At 33.2% G+C, this 18,908-nt stretch overlaps 3 protein-coding genes across 3 annotated transcripts; 1 reads left to right on the top strand and 2 right to left on the bottom strand.

Annotated features, from left to right (window-relative positions):
- Positions 1–4,436: 4,436 nt before the first annotated feature.
- Positions 4,437–6,982, bottom strand: LOC118034029 (probable N-acetyltransferase HLS1). The gene is made up of 3 exons (XM_035039185.2): positions 6,676–6,982; positions 6,259–6,392; positions 4,437–5,399 (listed from the first exon to the last, which is right to left on the bottom strand). The coding sequence occupies exons 1-3, from the start codon at positions 6,895–6,897 to the stop codon at positions 4,532–4,534; spliced, it is 1,224 nt and encodes a 407-aa protein (XP_034895076.1). The 5' UTR covers positions 6,898–6,982; the 3' UTR covers positions 4,437–4,531.
- A 3,697-nt stretch (positions 6,983–10,679) lies between these two features.
- On the top strand, positions 10,680–13,710 carry LOC118034062 (phosphatidyl-N-methylethanolamine N-methyltransferase). Its single transcript, XM_035039215.2, has 2 exons — positions 10,680–11,042; positions 13,196–13,710. The coding sequence occupies exons 1-2, from the start codon at positions 10,798–10,800 to the stop codon at positions 13,443–13,445; spliced, it is 495 nt and encodes a 164-aa protein (XP_034895106.1). The 5' UTR covers positions 10,680–10,797; the 3' UTR covers positions 13,446–13,710.
- A 492-nt stretch (positions 13,711–14,202) lies between these two features.
- Positions 14,203–16,893, bottom strand: LOC118034061 (photosynthetic NDH subunit of subcomplex B 1, chloroplastic). The gene is made up of 7 exons (XM_035039214.2): positions 16,389–16,893; positions 16,129–16,276; positions 15,654–15,844; positions 15,147–15,404; positions 14,903–15,011; positions 14,568–14,653; positions 14,203–14,496 (listed from the first exon to the last, which is right to left on the bottom strand). The coding sequence occupies exons 1-7, from the start codon at positions 16,829–16,831 to the stop codon at positions 14,331–14,333; spliced, it is 1,401 nt and encodes a 466-aa protein (XP_034895105.1). The 5' UTR covers positions 16,832–16,893; the 3' UTR covers positions 14,203–14,330.
- Positions 16,894–18,908: the final 2,015 nt, after the last annotated feature.

The following is an 18,908-nucleotide window of genomic DNA, read 5'->3' on the forward strand; positions in this document are numbered from 1 at the left end:
CGAATTATGCACAAGATGACCTGGATACCCATATTAATCACAAAAAAAAAAAAAAACATTAAAGGAAAAAACATGAAAAGTTGTAGATTAATAAAAATAGGTGACTCAGTAACCTAACAACATACACTCTTTTCTAGATTAATCCCAATCAAATCTAACAAGCTTCTCCCTCCAAGAATGTTTTGTTACTTTGATGGCGTTTGTCACCCTCTTGTTGATGAATCGCAACAATTTCGGTGAAAGTTAATGGTTTGATCTGGATGGAAAAGGATAAAGTATAAGGATCACATTAACAAATTAAAACGATGAGGGGCTGGATCAGTAAAATCAAAATAGTTGAGGGACCAGCCAAAGCCATTTAACAAAATGTTATTGCAATAGCGCAATCGGACGATCACTAGTCCACCACCAAACTAGAAGGCTATCTTTACATGGACCTTTGATGATCCCATTGGATGAAACAAGCCTGGGCTTCTCTTGAGTGGGCTAGCCCATTTAGAATCGGAACTTTTTTTATACAAATTAGGCTCTCGATGCTAAGAGGACCGGAAGGTTGTTTTTTTACTCGGCCTCTGGGTTCCATCAGCTTGGTTGCAAAGTGACCAATTTCCTTTGCCCAAAAAATATCAAGAAAATAAAAGTTATTTGATTGAGTTGATTTCAGTCTACCTCTTTGAGATTTGAGACAAATTTATGTTTTTTTTTTTTCCTGTTAGATTTTGATTGTTTCAGTACCCTCTTAAGTTTGAAAATTGAATCAATTACAAAGTTTTTTTTTTTTTGATGAAATAGAACTTTTTATGAATAATTTAGTGAGATAAAATCTTATACTTCTGTTTGGGAGCATGGTTACAATTGCTTTTAAAAGTATTTTTCACTCAGAAATATATTAAAATAATATATATTATTTTAAAATTATTTTTTATATCAGTACATCAAAATGATTTAAAAATACTAAAAACATATTAATTTAAATAAAAAAATTAAATTTTTCAAAAATATTTTTGAAACACAAAAATAAAAAGAACTTAAAAATAAATACAAACATCATAAAATAGAATATATACCAAACTTAAAAATTACACGGAAGGCGAAAGTACAAATAAATTATGATGCTGATTAAAAAAAAATACAGAAATATTCTATGTTTTTAATTTCCTTGACGTGTCAAGCATTACATCATGTCTAAGTACGTCAGTGATGTTAATTGATTTTATGAAATATATTATTGCTTTGTTAATTGATGACTATGCTCTTGCAACAATATAAAAGCTTACAAGTTGTTTATCCTGAGACATTATAAGTTCTTGGTTTAAGCTTTTAATATTTTATGGTTTTCTAATTTAATTTAATTTAATTTTTAATGTAATCCACCAAACTAGCTAGCCGCATTAATTACCCAGGCGTGCTGTCGGGCACCGATCACAAGTCATAAAATCTGGGGCTCAGAAGAAGACACGAGCCACTTAACCATCTATCTGCTTAATCATTGGCTCTAATTAGAGATCAGATGAGCATGGAATTTTCTTCCTCAGGCAACTTGCTTAAAAATTGGTGTGGTGAAGTAATTCTCCACCAACAGCAAGAACGACAACACGTTTAAAATTAGAAAATTTAAAATTAAATTTAAAAACAGAAGAAGTTATCACATATAAACAGCATTAGTACATAAACAAATTCAAGTACTATGATAATGAGACTTGAATATTATCCACTGGGCGCGTCGAAAGGCGCCATGTTTTTCAGAAACTCTTGTGGGATCACCGGCAAGAAACTTCGACGCTCTCGTGTTTTGTTCTTTATAAGGCAATAATGATAGCCGTGGGCCCCAAAAAAGACAAGTGTTTAGGGGAGGAGAGGCTAGTGGAGTTTAAGTTGGCAGGCGACACATGGCTAATGGATTCTTTAGATTTTTGCATGTTTGTGTATATAATATATAAATTGTCGAGGTTGATGATCTATGGATAGTGCAAATGGTGTTTTTAGCCGAAAGGAGTGCAGGCTTTTCTTCTGGATTTGTACACATGGTGGGGAGGGGACCACAGATGGGAAAATTACAGGATGACACACTCATAGTTCGAGAGATTTCCGATCAGGTTTAGATTCTGTTCATAGAGGTAACCATGCCTAGCTATAGCTGCCCTAGGTAGCTTCATATCTCTCTCTCTCTCTCTCTTTACACACACACACTGGGATTCCAAATCGAAAGTTTCGAGTTAAAATCCTATATTACAAAGAGGGTAGATGATGAATTTTTTTTAATTAATGTAAGTATTTTAGACAGTTTTATGTATGTAATTTTAAAGTTAATTATTATGTAGGTTTTCAATAACTTTGGGCAAACTTAAAATTCATGATTATTAAAAAACAAATTCAAAACCTGATTAATTAAGTTATTTTTCAAGGTTCAGAGTAAAATGATAATTCTTTTACTATATAAAAAAAAGGTATTTACTTCCCAATAGTTACAGGTTTGAGTCCCTTAATAGCTATTAGAAGTTTATTAATCATTGATTTCATGATTTATATAAATTAGTCGAGGTATCTATAAACTAATCTAAATAATAATAATAATAATAATAAAAAAAAAAAAAAAAAAGCATCATCTACCCTATTTGTAATATAGGATTTAAACTCCGAACTTTCGATTTGAAATCCAATAGGTTAAATGTATTGAAATGTTCCAAAATTATATATGTAAAGAAAAATATGAAGCTGCCTAAGGCAGCTATAGCTAGCCATGGTTACTTCTAAAAAAAGAAAGAAGAAAAAAAGAGGACAGCCCACGATGTAACTTGAACTTTATTTTTAGGAACAGAAAAGGATACATCAATAAAATTGTACTTGGCAATTAAAAATATTGATATATTTTAATTTTAATTTTTTTTAAAAAATTATTACTTTAAAATCATTCAAAATACATTAAAAATAATCAAATTAATATTTTTTGCATTTAAAAAAACAATTTAAATACAATTCATAACTCAATTTTTAACTTTCTTGTATTTACACAATAACAAGCAATCTACCCAACCTACAAAATTAAAAATGTTCAGTTATAATCATATAGTAGGTGACCTAATAGTAAGAAATTAAAATCAAATTTTTTTTTTTTTATGGTCTCAAGGTTCAAATCTTTGTGATTGTTAATATGATAGTCATTAAAGACTTATATGATCGTTAATTTTATGGCTCGTGGGATTAGTCGAGGTGTACTCAAACTGGTCCGAATACTCGTATTAATAAAAAATAAATAAATAAAAAAAAGTGTACAGTCATTCACTGTAGACTCTAAGGAGAACCATAGCTCAAAAAAATATGGGGGAAGCCTGCTGTAGTTATAGAGGCGGATGCAACTTCACTTGGTGGCCGAACATCATTTTTGTAATGGTGTTGGAAGCAATATGTTAAGCTCTTCCTGGTGGCTCAATGCCTATTGACAAAATGATAATGAGTCATCAGTGGTCTTTAATTTTTTTTTTTTCTTTTCTTTTTTTCCTTCCCTTCTCTGAATTTGTGGAGGCTTGCTAAAATTAAAAGGTATTTTATCATTTTATTTTTGTATTAAATTTAATTTTTTATATATTCTTGATTGCTATTTATTTTTTTTAATTTTTTTTAATTTATTTTATTTTTTTCAAATTTATCCCTCACACATTTGATTTTATTTAGTTTTTATATGAAATTTGGTCTTATTTTTTTTGTTTGGATATTTTTCTTAATTGGTTTATTTTATTGTATTTTATCCCTCAATATTTAGTTTAGTTTTATTTTCATATCAAATTTAATTCTTATTCCTTTTGATTGTTTTTTTTTTTTGAATTTATAGTTTTATTTATTTTTCTTTCTACGAGATTATCTCGATTCCATAACTAAGTCGCACATTTGATAAATTGACTTTGGGCAGATTCAGACAAGTTTTTTTGTTTATTTTTTTTAAAAAAATCATTTAACATTTTGATTTGTTGGGAATTGAATTTTAGATTTTTTTTTTTGCAAGGTTATCACGTAAGATCATGAAGATATTTTAAGAATATTAGGGGTAAATTTCCATTATATTGGAAAACATTCATTTTATGTAGTTAATTATTATCATTTTTTTTTTTTTTGTTTGGCTTATTTGTTATTGCCTTTTTTTTACCTATATTATTAAATTAATTAATCTTATTAAACTCGATTAAATTAAGTACAGAGTTTCATATTTTTCTTGCTTCTATAACATTATTGTAGCTTGAGCATTTATTTTTTATATTAAAAAAAAAATTTGGCTCCTAGTCTAGCGCGGCCACTAATACAGTTCATGATATTGAAGCTCAAACTTTGTAAGATTCAACTATACCCGTCACAAAAGAAAATTAATTAGAGCTAAACAAAAATGGTACTTCTTTTCTCTCTCTTTTTTTCTAAAATGAATAGGATTTGGTTAATGGCTGGGAAGTTTTTTCTTACGATTAGAAGGAAAAAGGTCCAAAATGGCTATAAACATTTTTCATATTTCGATGTATAATTAAGATTGTTACAAGTAGCATGGTCAAATATCACGGGGGTCAACAAAAATGACCGGTGAAGAAGATCCATGTTTCATCCAATCAGATTGTCCACATCTTCGATCAACGTCTAGTTTTTCATCAGCAAGCTTCTTGATGCACCACAAATCTTCAGCCCATGAAAATCTCCTCCAATGTGGGATCACCTCCCTAACTGGGTCCCTCTGGGCCACCTCAGCCACCACGGCCCCACACCCATCATCATCTCTAGCCATATTATGTGCAAATGCACATAGAGCCTTCATGAGCCTCGATGCATTTTTACCTTCCATGTGGAGTCCATACAAGAAATAAACACCAAATTGTCTAAATACATCAGGAAATGAAGGCAACCTTAGCCATGGCATCCAAGCATCTAACAACCTAGTACCTGTGCAACATGCATACGTTAATTTGGACACTCCCTTCACTTGTAATTTGAACACTTCCTTGGTGTTCCACACACTCATTAAGGCAAAACTTGAGGGCAGAATTCCCGTTTTTGGATCCCACTTGGGGAGAGCTTTTTTGGGCACGGCCATGAATGTACCCAGATTTAGCTTACTGGACAAAATCGTACCAATATCTTTTGGGAAAAATTCTGCATCGGCAAACACTCGACAATAAATCGCTCCGGCAAGTTTCGGGGGAAGTTGAATTATGGCAATGTCGGAGCCTAATGGCTTGTAATGGGCATGAACCGGTTGCACTAGCATGGTAAGAGTTCTGAATTTCGTGTAAAGGCATTTCCTGGTAAACAAATTGATAGAAGGTTCATTGGAGCAATCCGTGGCCATGTATGAATACTCTGCACCTTTTTGCTTGCACCATTCTTCGATTTCTTGAACCAATTTTGTGCCAATGCCAAGCCTCCTGCAACATTGCCAAATACTAAGAATTAATTAAGAAAATACATAAAAGCGAGATGTAATTGTTTGTTGGTTTTTGTCCAATGCGAGCACAAAAGGTACTTGAGGTGGGTTCGTTTAAGCAAAAGTAGGGAACATTTTTGAAGATGACAAGGACCATTATAGATTTAAAAAAAGAGAGAATTTGCGATCATGGTTTCATATATCTAAGCTTTTGCCCAAGTAACTAGGCATATTAATGGCATATGCTTGTAAATCAAAACTATTATTATATTGTATGAAGGAAGTGGATATATCGACATTAGTGGTGGACCATATTATATATTATGTCGAGTAAAGTAATTTTAATTGGTCACAAAGTGGAAACAAACAAGAAATCTAATTGTCTTAAAGCTTTTTTCTAAGATAAAGGAAGTCTTTGCATTGGATACATGTGTCAATGCCAGGCTAGCTTGCATTTGCCTCATTCCATGATACGAGGAACAAATGTTCTCTCTTTATAGTCGAATCTAATCGTGTTTTGTGGGGTGGGAATGGTTCGTCGAAACCCACAAAAGTAATTCGAGAAAGAAACTGTTAAATCTCACAAAGTAGGGCTGCGAATTAGTCAGGTGCAGTGGCTAAGGAGAACCCACACAGCAAAAGAAAGGTTTTCTGGTGATAGTTTTGCCCTTTCCATGGAGCACTTTGTGCTCACCATAACCACCAAAAGGACACTTAAATCTTGTGAAAGTAACGTTTGTTTGATTGCACTTCTTATGCTGCTCTAATCAAGTAACGGAAGAGGGCCAATTAAATGCAAATGATTGCGAAAAACAAATTAAGAGGTATAAAACAATTTCTTGAGAGAGAAAGAGAGTGACCTGTGAGAGGGAGAAACCCTTAATCCCAGAATATAAGCCAGCTTTACATAGCCTGAACTTTCTCTTGTCCTCACAGTATTTACACAGGCTCTTATCACCCCTGCTATCTCTCCTCCTTCACCACATTCAGCAACCTGTTTTAATGATAAGAACATGACTTTTGTCACTACAGAGTGGAAAAAAGGAAAAAGGCAATGCCTAACCACAATGCAAGCCTCCTCCTTCCTCTTCAGAAATACACCATGAAGCCACACACACATTCAAACTTGATTTTTGTTGCTTAAATCTTGACCTACAGATTATGTGATCATGCAACATGGAATAATTTCTGTACGTTTCTCTTTTCACAAACTTGAGTGTCATGTAAAAAGGAAAAAAAGAAGTGGGACTAATGAGAATTGATGAATTACTACTTACTAGCATAACATGAGATGGAAAATGGCGAACTCGGCAAATTGGATCACCCATAAGGTCAGTAACCAGTGAATGCTTTCCCCTTTGGCCAACCTCACACCTTCTTTCCATTTCCTCCACAGCCACCTTGTCTCTCCCTTCATCATACTCTCTCACCACCACAAAATTCTCCATCTCGCCGACCGGCAATGTTGGGAAATTGTCCGCAGCTATTCTTAGTGACATGGTGGGAAAAACAATTTTGTGTTAGCTAGCAATGTATAGAGACTACTGAGCTATAGAGCTCAAAGGTTCTCACAATATGTGTTTTCTCGACTATGTCACTTAGGCCTATATAATCTCCAGCTCCCCATATATTTATAGTAGTGGAGGTTCGGACGTGGCCCTCTTGATCATTTTCAGCGGTGAATTCCTTTTCTAGCAAATATATATATATATTCACTCACATTCTCTCCATGAATAGCAGCAAGATGCATGTACTATATGCTTTTTTCTTGATGATCTATATCCATACATGCATACATATAATGATCCATATATATTTATGGTCGCAATTATTGATACATCAGGTGACTTTGTCTTTTATCATGTGCAATATATTACAATCAGATCATGCTGATGATTATATGATGATGAAATTAATGGCAGATAAACTTTTAAAAAAAAAAACCACAGTGGGAATCGATATATACAAGTTCTATATACACCAATCACATGAGAGACTTCTACGATTAAGTTCGACAAGTCTGGCGTGGATTCTCCCAAGAAAAAAGTAGTTATCACAGGCATCAACCAATCACATGAAAGACTTCTACGATTAATGATTTATCCCGCAATCCGGGGCTAATTACAATTCGTCGATCAAGAATATTTTGGACTGGTGGTTATCATAGGCATAATTATTTCTTCGTATCAGCCGATTTTCGGGGTGGAGTAGATGATGGCTACAATATCTCTTCTTTTTAGTTAAACGGTGAAGCAAAATCTTTGTCCCTGTAGTAGCCGTTCCAAAAAATAAACATTATATTACTCGGTGTTCCACCAATTATTGGTGAAGGTGGTGAGAATCATGCCCGTCACCACGTTTTTGGTGAACATGTGAGATGTTCATGTGCTTGGAATGATAACCATCACCTTAATGCAAGAAAACTATCCATTCTTAATTAAATTTAGTTATCTTAATGGCGATTGTGAAGCATCGAGACGTGTGTTGAGTGCTTAAGCACCCGGAAGGTTCCTTTCACTAAAAAGAAGAATTAGAAGAAGAAATAAATCTAAGAGAGACTTGTCCTTATCCTTTGTTGAAGGCTGGTTTTTTCCCTAAACGTTAGAAACATGATGATGCAAGAAGAGTGGGTGGTAATTAAACCAATCCATTGTAGGAAGCTTTATCTAAAACATTCCGATTGATTTGTCCTGTGTGGATAGTGCAACTTACTGATGTTGTCACGGACAAGTTGGTCAAACAAGAAAAGCAATGCTGCTAACTATCATGAATCTGAAAGTTAAAAGGACGACAACCATACAGCAATTGATTTGAAATCCATCCATTGGCACATTTAAAATGATGGTAGATGTATTGGAATTCCTTTTCTTTTTTTTTTTCTTTTTTTTCTGGATTGGGCTTGCGGTAGCATGGAGACACTTTGGAAGGGCGGACAGAACGCTTGGAGTGGTGTGGTGTGTTTATATATATATAACCCCACTCCCAAGTAATTTTCAATCATAAAACTACCTAACTATTCCCTTGCATAGGTTTGGAGCATGTTGGAATATTATTTACTGTGCATGTATCGGCACAATTTGTTTTTTATGTTTAAAATTATGTTTTAAAAGCATGTTTTAGTTTGAAAAAATATTAAATTAATTTTTTTTTAGTGTTTTTTTTTAAGATTTTAATATATACATGTTAAAAAAAAATTATTTAAATATATTTTTAAATTAAAAATATTTTTTAAAAATATCATACACTTATAATATTAAATACACAATAAGATAATACATATAAATTTACTTGCAAGCTTTACTAATTATAGGATACACTCATTCAATCCGTAACTAAAGTAGCAAGAATTAACCAAAGGAGAAACTAAGTTATAAACGAGATGAAAATAAAAGGATTAATTAGGAAGGTTTATTTTTAACAAGAGGGACCAAACTTAATGGATTTTAAAATATAGATACCAAGTCATACTTAATTCTAATTAATTATTGAAAAGGTTAATAATTCTAATGTTGATTTTATTTTATTTTTATGATAATCAAGACCAAATTTATATAAGTATGGTGTTTTTTTTAAAAAAAATAATAAATAAATTCTTTTAGATATTACCTTAATATTAAAATTTAACAGATCTAGAAATTGAACAAATCTCCGATTCAGTCAACCCTTTCAAATCTCTCACGTTGATATGGAAATGAGATTTATTATGCACATAGTGTCACTTCGACTTTCAGGAGTCTTAAGAAATTATTATGCTTTTCGTTAATTAATTAATTACCAGTACTTTTAATATTGCACCAATCAATCCATGGGAGATATTCAATGACGAACTCCAGCTGATTAGAATAGAATGATCAGTGCTTGAAAGAGATAATGATAAGAAGTCGAAGCATATTCTTGTTCAACATAACAACTGCTGCAGTAAGAAATTCACCTAGATATTGAAGATATATATATTATTCCATTATACTCTTCTTTGCATCTAACTTTTGAGATTTCCTGCAATCGTCTTTTCCATTTTCAAAGACCATGCAAGAATCTGTTAAAAATCATGCTCATCCCTGTTCTCCACTAAAATATCTCTAATCAATCTGCTCTTGCAAGACGAAGGAGACAACCTTTTTTCTCAATACGAACAGCTAGTTTTAATGATGTTTATGTAGTTGTGTCCCCTGAGCTCAGCTCACGTAAATGGCTATGAAATTCAATGAGCATTCGATCTGAGGAGTGGTTAGCCCAAGACTATGATCGATGGATGTTGACCCTTTTGAAATTTTCTTGATGGGATCTGAAACCAGAGTCAATTCATCAATCACCTCCAATTTTAATCTTTTACACAGTTAATTTGCAGGTGATGAACCCTAGATAGGTGAGCTAGTAATCGTTGCTCAGGTAAGAGTTGGCATGGAAACTTACAACAGAGATAGCAAAAGGAGACGACACCCACTTGAAACTAAATTCCTTTCAAAGGGAAAAGTGAAGGAAACCATGAGAAATTAAGAAATCTCTTTCGCATCGTTTATCCTCGAGAATGAAGATCGATATGCATTCTGACGGGAGTGATATAAGGGAATAAATTAATAGCTATGATTTGATGCAAATTCTCCCTTGGACCTACTTTTCATTATAAAAATATATGGCTCATGCTCTTAGTTCTTAATTATAGGGGTAAAAAACGGAAAGGTGTATTGATGATTATTATATTAACAGGAAAAAAGCAGTTCAAGTTCAAATGAATATAATATAAAATAATACAACTATAAGTTCCTTTCTTTCTTTGAAATATTTCTTAGAGGTTGCTATGATTTTATTTATATTGGACAATGAAAATTCAAGATTTAATAAATATGATATGAATATTTATTTATTTTATATCATGGATAATAAATAAAATAAAAATCCAACTTGTAAACACATATTATCATCAATTAAAATCCTTATTCTTATCTTCCGGACATGAATTTAACAATTTAAATCCTATTTTTTAAACTGATTTTCAATATTTGATGTTTTTATAATTTTTCACGTTCTACTGTGAATAAAAAAACTAAATATTTAATATATTTTTTTAAAATGAAAAACCACTCTCTTCCTCGCTATCAAACACACATATAATATCCGTAAGTTGTACAAATGTCAAATGACATTGGGCCCAAACAGAAGAAGAAATGTATTTTGTTAAAAAAATCCATAAATTGGGCTCAGAGAAACAGCTCTATCAACTCATACGGCCCAGTCCCATTTTATTTTGCTTGGGAAGACCATGTCACAATCACCAACAAAATCAAACCTCTCCGGTCTCCACTCCAGGCACACCAAACCACACAAAAATCCTAGTACTAATTGTGACTTTGTTACAAAATTTCCCTAGAAAATCAATAGGAAAACAAGCAAGAGAGAAAATGGGTGTCTTTGCAGCAGTAGGGGTGTTGCTTCCCTTCCCGTATTACTACTGGCTATGGACAAACCCACAAGCATGGGTGAACCTATGTGGGAAAGACAAGAACCCATCAAAGGTTATGTCTTATGTTTCACATTTCCTCAAGCTGTTGCAGTTCATTTCTCTTTTTTCAGTTTCCACTCTCTCTTGGCCTCCTCCTCTCTACTTCTGGCCCCTCTTTGGCTTTGGTCAGTTCCTCAACTTCAGGTCAGTCAATCACTGTACTATCTATATCTGACTTATTTATGTATGCCTGTAAAGATTGATTTTTTTTTAATTGAATAATGTACAGTTTGATGACTTTCTGATTGTGATGGATTGTTGGTGAAAGACCCAGCTAGGAATTCATGTAAACTTTCCTTCATTTTTTTGGCAAAAGAGATTGCAAATGCTTGGTTATGGATACTAGCATATCAATATATGCCTACAAAGATCGGTTTTTGGAAGCTTAAATGTTCCCATGTTGGTAACTTTTTTATGGGGATGAATTGTTGGTTATGGACCCAATTCAGAATTCAAGTTTTGCTTCTTTTTTTTGGGTAATAGAAATGAAAAATACTTGGTGTAGTTGAGTAATGGTAATTATGGTGCTTTGTTGTGAGGTGGACTAGTGGATTTACCTTGAAGCAACTTTTGAGGCTTTAATCTATTTTTTTGCTTATTTAATGCTTTATGGCATACTTTATCATTCTATAACCAAGTGCTGGTAGCTGTCATTGATTTGCTTTGCTGTTAGCTCCTATCATTTAGAACTAGGTAACCCATGTTGCTCAATAGATGAGTGTGGTTGAATTGGAACATAAGAACTGTCATACAATACACACCATTGATAAAGCAAAAATGAATGGTTTCTTTCCTTTCTTATTTCTCTCACCTTTGCACTATATTTTGGGTTTACTTCTACATAGGCAATCTACTAGCCATCCCTTTGATCTTTTTCATGTTAAACTTGATGCCTTTTAATGGCTTCCATTTATATAATAAGCTTATATTTCAGCCAAAGAAAAGTGTATTTTGTAGGTTATTGCTGGAGTTTGGTCTTTATAATTAATCAAAATCTGAATCCGGTCTAAAAGAGCTGATCTTCACCCTATTTCATATTTCTTTCTTATCTTTCCAATTACTTGGATATTTGATGGTGATTAGCCCTATTCCTACCCTTAAGACCTCTAGCCTAACTAAAGGCAGAATTGATCCTCGTATCTATGACACCTTTATAGAAAATGTTCACAAGCAGGCTGGTCACACATTGATGTTAAGATGTGCGTATCATTGTTCTATTCTGGTCACTCCAGTTCAGTCTAGGCTGTTTGTTCTGTGGTACTATTATAGTTTGTGTGTAATTGTTGGTTTCATATTCCAGTCTAGGCCTGCTTACTCTTGCAGTTGCAGCATGTCAGTAAGTTTGTGTAGTTTTGATATTAGTATATAAATGGTCTGTTTTGAGTATAAGAGCAACCAATCAAGCAGTCTTTGAAATCAATGGCTGTCATTGCATGATGCCTGATGCTTGCCTGAGAAGCATAATTTCTTCAATGCCTCATTCTTGACCATATTGTCTGCGAATTTGCTTTTTGTGTGTTTATCTCTTTTGATATTTTTAACCTACAGTTTCAGCTCTCGTCATAAAATTCTGAAATTAATGAGAATCTGGTCTGTGTTTTTGGACCGAATAATAATCGTCTAAAATATCAGATTTGGTGGAAAACTAAAAGATCCTGCAGTAGGTGGGGTTATCAAATATACCTAGTTCTGATACAGAAAAGCTTTTCACCAGCTTATTTCATTCTGCTTAAATTTTGGCCTTTGATTGGCATACCCCATTTAAAAGCAGTATAAAATAAGAAATGCAATTTTAACTTTCCTGTTAAGATATTGTCTATAAACTCAGAATGGACACCCTTTACATACTTTATCTTCCATGATTAGATGCTTATCTGTGGATATCTAGTCCAGATTCCCTATTCCCTTTTTGTGAACGTGCATCATGATATATGAATGGTTGTTTCCTTGCTTGGACCTTCCCAGGAGAAGTGTACAGTTCAGATTCCCAAGTCCTTATTTTGTGGCTGATATTTCGCATGTTTTTGTTCTTGTAATTGGATGACTTCCTTGAACTGAAAAAAAATTTTGTTTTACAATTTTGGCAAAACACTGTATCTGTTTTGGGGAGTTATATTTCTTTAGCGGTAGGGTACTGGTAGTGGAAAATAAACCAGAAACTGTTCTCTTATATTATGATTCTGGTGCTTTACTTGAATATTTTAGCTGCTGCTGTCTAAATAAGTGTAAAATCGTGTGGAATTATGCTGCCTCTATCCACTTCATTTTGTGGTTATAATAAAACCTTCACATTATAGGGTATACCAATTGCTTGGTGAATCCGGTACTTACTATGGTGTACGCTTTGGGAAGAACATCCCTTGGGTGACAGAGTTCCCATTCGGGGTTATACAAGATCCACAATATGTTGGAAGCATTTTGAGCCTTTTTGCATGCCTATCTTGGACCCCTTTCCAATACATTCTCTTGTGGACTCTGGGCTATGTATTCATGATCTATGTGGAATCAAAAGAGGATCCAGCTACTCGAGCAAAGCCAATATCTTGATTACAAATGTTGCAATTTTACCGTCTAATGATCTCCATGAAGGGAGTGGATGGTTGTAAGATGCTCTCTTTCTCAGCTCTTTAGGTCCGGTTGAATAACATCTTCATTTTGAACATCTTAGCCCTGTATTTCTTTCAAATTTTGATGATTAATTATTTTTCTCATTCTAATTACTTTAGAAGGTGCTTCTTTGTTTTACAAACTTTCCTTCTCGTGTAATTTTCACCTAGTAGATTTACATTACATTTGGCTGAATATTTTTACAGTTAACTAGTCTAGGCATTAATTTTGAAGCTGCATTTTACTGAATTTTACTACTCAAGCCATGGTATTACGAGTTATATCAAGATTAATGCTGACAGAAAAGTGTTTTTGGGTAGATAGCGTTTGAATGCATGTATGATTAGAAGATTCAAACCATGTTCTTAGTTGGCTATATATTCCAACTCCATGAGCTAAAGTTCAGACTGTCACTGTCTTGACAATGCTCGTAGAAAATTGAATTTCTCACTGGGTAAATCCTGAAGACTATTCATTCTTGAAACCATTTTTCAAACCAGACTCAGAGGTTAAAAGCTCATGGATTGAGAATGGATCCGGGCTAACCCAACCTTTGACTTTTTGGAGAATAAAAGCCCAAAACCATGGAGTTTCGGTCCAAAAATCTGGGTTTTTCACCTGCCAAGGCCAGACCCAGGTTGGTGGATCACCAGGTCGACCCTGTTTCTGTATACCGCTTCAAACTCTATTTTACAAATTGGCATTTAACATCAATTTTGATTTCCCAGTGGCTGGACATTCATAATACAAATGAAAGTTGAGAGACGGAAAAGGAGAGAAGAAGCACAGAATCATAACTTAAAAAATAAAGCCCTTCTTTTCCTTCTAGACCAGAGCTAGGGACATATCAAAAATTTGCATTGCCTGTTTCACAGCTCCTACATCTATGTCTTTTAGTTTCCCAGTTTTAGATGAGACAATAATGCATTTCTTCTCCTCTGCATTGGGAACAAATATTTGACCCTTCTCTTCAGAACCAAACAGTGCAATGCTGCAAAAGATTGAGCATAAACACAAATCAAAATAGTTGGTAAAAACAGTTTCTTTGAGCAAAGAAATTACCTGGGTTTCTCTCGTGCATTTGCAAGTTGGATTGCCGCTGTGTTTGTTGCAATCACCCCAGCTGAATCATTGATGAGGGCTGCCAGCTGAGAAGAAAACAGAATTTACTTGGCAAAACGAAACAAACAACATTAAAGCTTGGAAAACTCAAAAGCATTCTCTTACTGTTGATTATTATTAGCTTTCTCAAAAGTTTTCGTCGGAAAAAACATGATTTGATGACAGAACCTTCAACAGAAGCCATGAATGATGCTTTTTCTTTTCTTTTCTTTTCTTTTAGAATTTTGTGGACAACATTATGATTTATAAGAAAATGACTGGAAGATGACACTTACCTGTCCTGGAGTGGTGATGAAGACAATACCGATATCTTCATTATAAATTATTTCCTCCACATTTTCCCTTTCTTTCTCATGTGGAATGACAAAAACTGGCTTAAATCCACTGTTTGAAAGAGGAGAGTAAATTAAAATAGAGAGTAAGAGGAAATCAAGCAATCCATGCATATTATGGGCAAAACTGAAACTAAGCTTTAGATAGTTCTTTAATGATAGGGCAAATTGTTAAGTCCATCCATACCCCATAGCATCAGCTATTTGATCCCATACTTCAAGCGGTAGCAAGCTATCAGTATCACCTCTAGACTGCATTGAAGCCTTTGAATCCGATTCTATCCCATGAATCACAATATATTTCCCTTTCTCTGCACCAGCAGCCCTATACTTTGCCTCCACGTACTCTTTCAGCTTCCTTGAAAGTGAAACTCTTAGTGGAGGCACTGGTTGCCGGGGCACATTGTAAATTGGTCTTCCTAGCCAATCAAGCATCTGATGGTACCTAAACAAAACACAGTGCAATTTTTGGATTAGGCAGGTTCTTTCAATTCCGTGTTCAGGTTTTCCTCGGCAATTTCGTGCCAGGTCCACGTTTTTGTATTGTGTTTAAAATCACCCCCACCTCATCAACAAGGTGCGTCTCTCTTTTGCAATAAACAACTTAGATTGATAAACCATTAACACTCAAGATGCTGTCTAAATTTCCATGGAACAAAGTGTTGCAAATGATTATGCTGTGTACTAAACTCACATGTGGTAACCCCCTTCTGAAAGATTCGCGCTATCTGGTGTGAATGTTTCTGTCAGAAGTAGCCCTGCTCCTGCTGCATTCACATTGGGGTATATGTAGCTGACTTTATCCCGAGCCGACGACATGAACATGAATGATGCATGGCCAAGCCCTGCCAATTTCGTTGATAAGATCAGGTCATAGTACCTATTCTGCAAGCACAAGGCAACAATCCTTCAAATCTAATCAACCTAAGCCAATAACCCCTGGAAATGGCAAGTTGATGTAGGAAACACATGTTCTAGTCAGGGTTTTGAGACTTGAATAAACGAAGATGGTTTGATTATATCTAAAATGCAACAGCTGGAGCTTCTTGGCATCCTAAATATTGCAATCTATACTAAACTTGAAACTGAAACAGAAATTCCAGCCTGCTCAGGTGACCAAATGAGATATAATCATCAAAAGAGCAAAGGCAAGTATGCAAGCCACCAACCTTAAGAACTCCAATCATGTCGGTATAAATTGCTGGCTCAGGATCACCATCAGGATCATAAACATTTGCCCATCTCACATTCTTATTCAACTCATAACACTGTTTCCCTCTATCTGATGCCAACACATCCACTAGAATACCAGGGTACCTTAAACAAGACCATAGTAATTAAGCATCATTAATAGATAAAACAAGAATTGACTATTTTCATTCGTATAAAATACACTAGATCATAGCATCATTCCTGTCTTTCAGCATACCTGTCTTTCAGCATTTGAATGACAGGAAAGAAGAGCAGGTTCTCATAAACACCACCAGAAACCATACAACAGCACCTCCTTACATCACCTCTAATTTTCAATCCCAACTGAGCAACCTCTACATTATAACCTTTTGGGAACTTAAGGAATCCATACGGGTTGTTGGGGTTATCAACTGGCCTAGTATCTTCATCTTGCTTTCCATCTACAAACAATGAGCCATATTCCATATCAGGGTCCTCTCCATCATCAAAAATATCAATCCACGGGTTCTTTTTCTTTGCATATAGGGTCAGAATGCTTGGTTTTCTAGTACATGGAAGATGATGGTCTGCTGACGGGATAAAAAAGGATGGCTTGGTGGTGAAATGAGTAGAGGGAAGTGAGGGTGGGTTAGTGAGGAAAGGAGATATGGTTTTGGGCAGCAAAGATGTTGAAGCCATGAGGTGGATGGTTTTTTTTATCAGTTGGAGTTAGTTTTGTTATGCAAACTTCTTCGCTATGTGAGTCGTAGAAGTTGGGATTTCAATGTGTGGAAGCTAGTTGGATAAGTGCCTGGGTGGGTCCTAGCTTGCTCTTTTTTGTGTTTTTCATTTTTTAAATAAAAAATAAAAAAAAAATCATGAGATTAAGGATTGCTTGAAGGGGATAAGGAGCAGGATGAAAGATAAGAGAGGCGCAATTTAAATCAAAGTAATTAAATCTGTTTTTTTTTTTTTTTTTTTTGCTTATAACTTGGTTTAAAGCTTTAGTTTAGATAAATTAACTTGAATTGATTTAAATTAATTTAAAATAATATTATTCTAAGTTTTTTTAAAAAAAATCAGAATAATATCATTTTTTAAAAAAATAAAAATAAAACTAGATCTCACTCTATTTTTAACTAGGTTGACATAAGTAACTTCTACTTGTTTTAACCTAATATGTTTTTTTTTAAATTATAATTAATTTTTTAAAATTGTAATTATAAAAACTATCCTAATACGACACATTAAATAAAAAATTTATGTGCAAGTGGATAATGAGATTGAGATGAGAAGGACTTGTGGGCCAATTAACTATGTGTGGCAACTAAATATTAAAATTAATTATTTTTATTATTTTAATATATTTTTAAAATAAAAAATATTTTAAAATATAATTTTATCGTATTTCTAAACCGATGATAATAGTATCCTTGTACAATGAATGTGCTTGTTTTTATACATAAAAGATTGGATCCCCACAAATTTCCATTTCATGCTATTCATCTAAACAAAAGATTGGTTAATACCTGACCTGATAGAAGAATATCACGTACTATCAGAATAAATAATAAAGAATCATTTCCTCTAGATATTAACCATAAAATACACTACATTATATCCATGGATATCCATCTGTATCCTTTTACAATTAACAAAGACTCGGTTTCGTACCGCACTTCAATTGCTGCAAATGCATTATATATATATATATATATATAATATATATATATATATATATATATATATATATATATATATATATAAAATCAAGTTTGATCTTAGCATAATAAACATGAAATACTGGTAATTAAGGTTGAGCTAACTTGAGTTAACTTGTAAAACCTACGATCTAAATTATAAAATCGGGATAACTTGATAAAAAATATATGAAGAAAATCATAAAACTTATTTTTTTAAAAAAAAAATATAATAATATCAATCTAAATTAACTTTTCAAACTCGTGACCTGGATCATAAGATCCAAAATACCCTATTTGAAAAGATGATGAAACTGTAAAGATCAATTCTCAGTCACTTAAATGTTAAATGATGAAACTGAAAAAATAATTTCAATTATATAAAAGGATTCAAAATAAAATAAAATAAAATTAAAAGAATGATGATTAAAATTAAAATACAAACAAATTTTATTTATTATTGAAGGGTTAAATTGAAAAGAAGAAACAATTTAACAAAAAATATTAAAAAAATCAAAAGAATAAGGATAAAAATTGATATAAAAAATTAAAAAAAAATAATTGAAGGGTGAAATTAAAAAAGAAAAAAACACTTTCACAAAAAAACAATAAAGAAATAAAGTCTAAATTGAAAACAATAACATGTTACAAATTAGGATTGAATGATAAAATTAAAAACAAAATAAAATTTTACAAAAGAACTACAAACAAAAAATAAAAATAAAAAAGGACCAAAGTGAAAATCTCCATAAATCAGAGGACAACTCTAAATTTTTGCATGGTTAGTAAAAATTAAGGGGAGGAGAAAGTATCATTGGTGATAAACTATGTCGCCGTCAATTACATGTACTGTCCTAACAGAAAGAGGATGCCAAGGCACTTTCAAAGACACAATGAAAGGAGATTTTAGCCGTTAGGAGATGTTGCTTGAAGGGTGTGGACATCCTCCACATGCTAGCGTGTGCATTTACCGTCCACTTTTTAGCCTTTTGTTTTTTTATATATTTAGTAAAATATTAAATTACTTTCTAGCCGACCTAATAATAATAAAATCATAATAAAAATACAAAAAAAGT

The sequence above is a fragment of the Populus alba genome, chromosome 1, assembly GCF_005239225.2.
Source record: "Populus alba chromosome 1, ASM523922v2, whole genome shotgun sequence".
Lineage (NCBI taxonomy): Eukaryota > Viridiplantae > Streptophyta > Magnoliopsida > Malpighiales > Salicaceae > Populus > Populus alba.

Excerpts from the sequence above, each read along its gene's own strand:
- LOC118034029 (XM_035039185.2), bottom strand. The coding sequence starts at position 6,897 with ATGTCACTAAGAATAGCTGCGGACAATTTCCCAACATTGCCGGTCGGC. Across the intron at positions 6,393-6,675 it reads TTCCATCTCATGTTATGCTA|GTTGCTGAATGTGGTGAAGG; the intron begins GTAAGTAGTAAT and ends TCATTAAAACAG. Across the intron at positions 5,400-6,258 it reads AGGGTTTCTCCCTCTCACAG|GAGGCTTGGCATTGGCACAA; the intron begins GTCACTCTCTTT and ends GCAATGTTGCAG.
- LOC118034062 (XM_035039215.2), top strand. The coding sequence starts at position 10,798 with ATGGGTGTCTTTGCAGCAGTAGGGGTGTTGCTTCCCTTCCCGTATTAC. Across the intron at positions 11,043-13,195 it reads GGTCAGTTCCTCAACTTCAG|GGTATACCAATTGCTTGGTG; the intron begins GTCAGTCAATCA and ends TTCACATTATAG.
- LOC118034061 (XM_035039214.2), bottom strand. The coding sequence starts at position 16,831 with ATGGCTTCAACATCTTTGCTGCCCAAAACCATATCTCCTTTCCTCACT. Across the intron at positions 16,277-16,388 it reads ATTCAAATGCTGAAAGACAG|GTACCCTGGTATTCTAGTGG; the intron begins GTATGCTGAAAG and ends GTCTTGTTTAAG. Across the intron at positions 15,012-15,146 it reads CAAATAGCTGATGCTATGGG|TGGATTTAAGCCAGTTTTTG; the intron begins GTATGGATGGAC and ends TCTTTCAAACAG.